The following is a 3,557-nucleotide window of genomic DNA, read 5'->3' on the forward strand; positions in this document are numbered from 1 at the left end:
GTGCCCGTTTCGTCTCGTTTTTCTTTTCCCGGCTTTGGGCCGTTGCGCATCGGCTAAATACATACATGATCGGGGAGGCGCTTAGGTTTCCAAAAGGGGATAAGGCCGAAGCCGCCGACGCAACGGAACGCATGGCGCACCCGCTCACCGGCTTACGTATGTGTTCCTAGTACTAATAGGCAATAGCTAGTAGTAGTACGCGTCAACGTAGCACACGATTGGACGAGCGCGACCGTGATGACATCGCGGGCCATGAACAATAGTAGGATAGGATAGATTTGTGAGGGCGTTCGTGATCGATCGAGCAGCAGCAGGTGGTACTTTCAGCTGGTCACGTCGAGGTTGCACCAGCAAAGGGAGTAATAAGTGAGGATTGATCAACATGTTGAAGAGGTACTAAAGGAAAAAGGCTAAACCGAAGCATCAATTCACATATGATGAGATGTCTAGCTCAAGCAATTAATGGTACATGTACATAGTATAAAGCTTTATAAAGCTAGCAGCTAGCTGGCTCATCAAATGCCAAATTAATCAATTCGTAAATGATCAATCCACCCCTAATCTACACCCCATTGATTGTAGTATAATCAATCATCATGCTACTAGACACAATCAGGATACCCCGTACTTAGTAGTAGTAATTGTATTTACATCAGATCAAGACATGAAGAAACCTAGCTAGCTAGGATTAATTAACAAGGAGTCCTAGCTAATCCCTGGAGGTCTGGATGGATGATAAATAATCTGATCATCCGAACCCATCCCGAGAAGAAGCCTTCGATCGGAAGGAGGAAGAGAAGGATGCATCAACAAACTGCCACTAATTAACCCAAGCATGAAACACCAAGTTAATTAATCAAATCAAGTAATTAATCAACCAGCCTGAAGCAAAATCCTGTAGCGCAAGGTCGGTAGGGAGCTAGCTCCGGATCATTCAGGCGTGGATTAGTTCCAGAAGTCGTCGAGGCCCAGAATCCCGTCGTCGAACTCCGGGAACGGCTGGGACGTCGGCGCCGACGAGATCTCCGCGCAGCCGGCGGCGTTGGGGTCGGTGCTGAGCCCGGTGTCGCGCGAGGCGCTGAGCGCCGACGTCTGCCCCGAGACCTGCTCCGCCTTGCAGTACCTCCGGATCGCCGACGGCGTCAGGTCGCCGGGGTGCACCGCCGGGAGCGAGAAGTACTGACCCGAGTGCAGCATCCGCGGCGGCTGCTGGTGCAGGTACGGCAGCGGCAACGGCTCTTCCATCTTGACCTGCTGGTAGCTCATGACCTGCGACGCGACATGGAAGCCGGCGGCGATCGCGGCCTGCCCGGAGGTCGACGCGGACACCTTGGCGTCGTCCACCCCGTCGATGTCGGCGACGAAGGAAGGGTCCATCAGCGGCGGCAGCTCGGCGGGGTCGATGAAGTCGCTGAGGAAGCTGAACGAGCCGACCCGCTCGATCCCCGCGTCGTCGGCGGTCGCTTCGGTCACCGCCATTGGCCCGTTCTTCGCCGCCAGCGCCAACTCCTTGTTGAACACCTTGCACACCGCCCACTGGTCCTGTTCGCAAACAAACGCGTCGAGGAAAGATGAGGAATCAGCACATCGACCGAGAAAGGAAGGAAATTTTCAAACTTTGGAGAAGTAAGCAGAAGCGAGAGTAGCATGGCAAGGCAAGGACGCAACGGCCGGACCTTGGCGGAGCGCGGGAGCTGGCTGGGGAGCTTGCCCTCGAGGCGGAACTCGTGCATCACCCAGCCGGTCTTCTCGCCACGGGGCGCGCGGCCGAGGTAGAAGACGAGCGTCTTCTTCATGCCGACGAGGATGCCCCTCCCGCGGAAGATCTCCTTGTCCTTGCCGGTGGCCTTCCAGTAGCCGCTCTCCGTCGCCCGGTTCGTCCTCGTCCCGGTCGGGTACTTGCGGTCCTTGTGGCAGAAGAAGTACCACTCCTTCTCCCCCATCTTCGCCATGGCTGCCAAAAATCAAACCACGCAAACTCATCCGTAAGCCCAAAGATTTATCGTACGAACGAATCAAGGGGAGAAAAAAAAGGAGAGAATTCAGGAACAAACCTGGGAGGTGCCATGGCTCGCACTTGTTGAGGTCGACGTCGCCGATGACGCCGGAGGAGAAGCGGTGGTTGAGGGCCTTGGGGGTGAGGTAGTGCGAGACGATCTCCTCGTCGGTGGGGTGGAACCTGAACCCCGGCGGCAGGTCCAGCGGCGCCGCCGCCGCCGTCTCCTCCACCTCGGCCATAACGGACACCTCAGACATCTCCTCCGCCCTCCCCCGACCTTCAAAGCTCCCTCCTTTCCTCACCGCACCGCACCGCACGCCGCCACAAGGCTAGACGAAGAGGAGGAGGAGGAGACGGACGCCGAAGCCGGCGAGAGAGAGGCTTGTGTGAAAGAGAAGGATGCAGGGTTTGGGAACGAGAGAATGGACTTGGGGTTGGGGGGGAGGAACCGAGGGGCGGCTTTTATAAGGCTCGACGCGGAGGAGAGCCGTGCCGAGGCGGCTTGCGGCCGAAGCCTCCGTCGCCTCGCCCCCACGGTGGGGTGGGGCTTCACGTCTTTCACCGAGCCGAAACTGTCCTAATTACCTAATTAACCGTGCTAATCCTGATTGCCTGGCCCTAACTACTACTACTACTACTACTACTACTGGTAGGCAGTAGCTAGCTCTCCCCTTCAATTTTTCACTGCTCTTCCCCACCAAGGCACCGACCACCGCTGCTTTTTGGCTGTGGAATATTCAGTCATCCGGACCTCCACAGCTAACGCGGCACCGGCGGTGCTGCAGCGAAGAAAAAACCTGCGTGCTTGTTGATTTTTAATTTCCTCTTTTTTTAATATATATATATATATATATATATATATATATATATATATATATATATATATATATATATATATATATATATATATATATAAAACAGCTCAACCGGTTCGCATTAATGTGTTTTGATATGTTTACATTTCTCTAGCTGACTTGAAAAACGAGTGAGCTAGCTCGCTGGGTCTCTCCCCCCACATGCCCCCCACGAGAAAAATTCAACCCAGCAGCAGCCGGCCAGCCGCTGCGCTCTGCACCCCAGCCCAGCCAGCGCATGGTGCATCAGGCAACCGCTAGCTACCTCTTCCAGAGTCCCAGTTCCTTTCGAGCGATCAGATATCGGAAAAACACGTCGCAGCTGCTCCGAAACCTTGCAGATACCGATGGATTGGTCCATGCCAAATCTCTCCCTCCTCTCTCGCTTCTTTGGGGAAGTTGTTCCAGTTGCTGCTGTGGGCGCCTGTGACGTTTGTCCATGCGACCGGAGGGAGGGACCGGGTGAGACGTCGAGCTCGCGACCACGACAATTTTCTGCATTTTCTGCAAAGACTGACACGGGCTGGCTTTCACCCGTGTATGGGCGCGGCCGAGCCCCAAAAAAAGTGCTGGAAAATTTGACTCTCCCGAGCAGCGTTTTTTCCCCCTTTCTGAAGTGAACACGCGCCGGTGTCCACCGTGCCATCAGCCCCCCCCCCCCCCCCCCCCAAGTTTCCGGCGTCAGGAAGGCGAAATGTCAAGCG

The 3,557-nt window shown here is 55.2% G+C and overlaps 1 protein-coding gene across 1 annotated transcript; it reads right to left on the reverse strand.

Annotated features, from left to right (window-relative positions):
• Positions 1-397: 397 nt before the first annotated feature.
• LOC4332714 (NAC domain-containing protein 92) lies at positions 398-2,435 on the reverse strand. Its single transcript, XM_015777635.3, has 3 exons — positions 2,055-2,435; positions 1,677-1,954; positions 398-1,542 (listed from the first exon to the last, which is right to left on the reverse strand). The coding sequence occupies exons 1-3, from the start codon at positions 2,254-2,256 to the stop codon at positions 946-948; spliced, it is 1,077 nt and encodes a 358-aa protein (XP_015633121.1). The 5' UTR covers positions 2,257-2,435; the 3' UTR covers positions 398-945.
• Between the last annotated feature and the right edge of the window lie 1,122 nt (positions 2,436-3,557).

Source organism: Oryza sativa, chromosome 3 (assembly GCF_034140825.1).
Source record: "Oryza sativa Japonica Group chromosome 3, ASM3414082v1".
Lineage (NCBI taxonomy): Eukaryota > Viridiplantae > Streptophyta > Magnoliopsida > Poales > Poaceae > Oryza > Oryza sativa.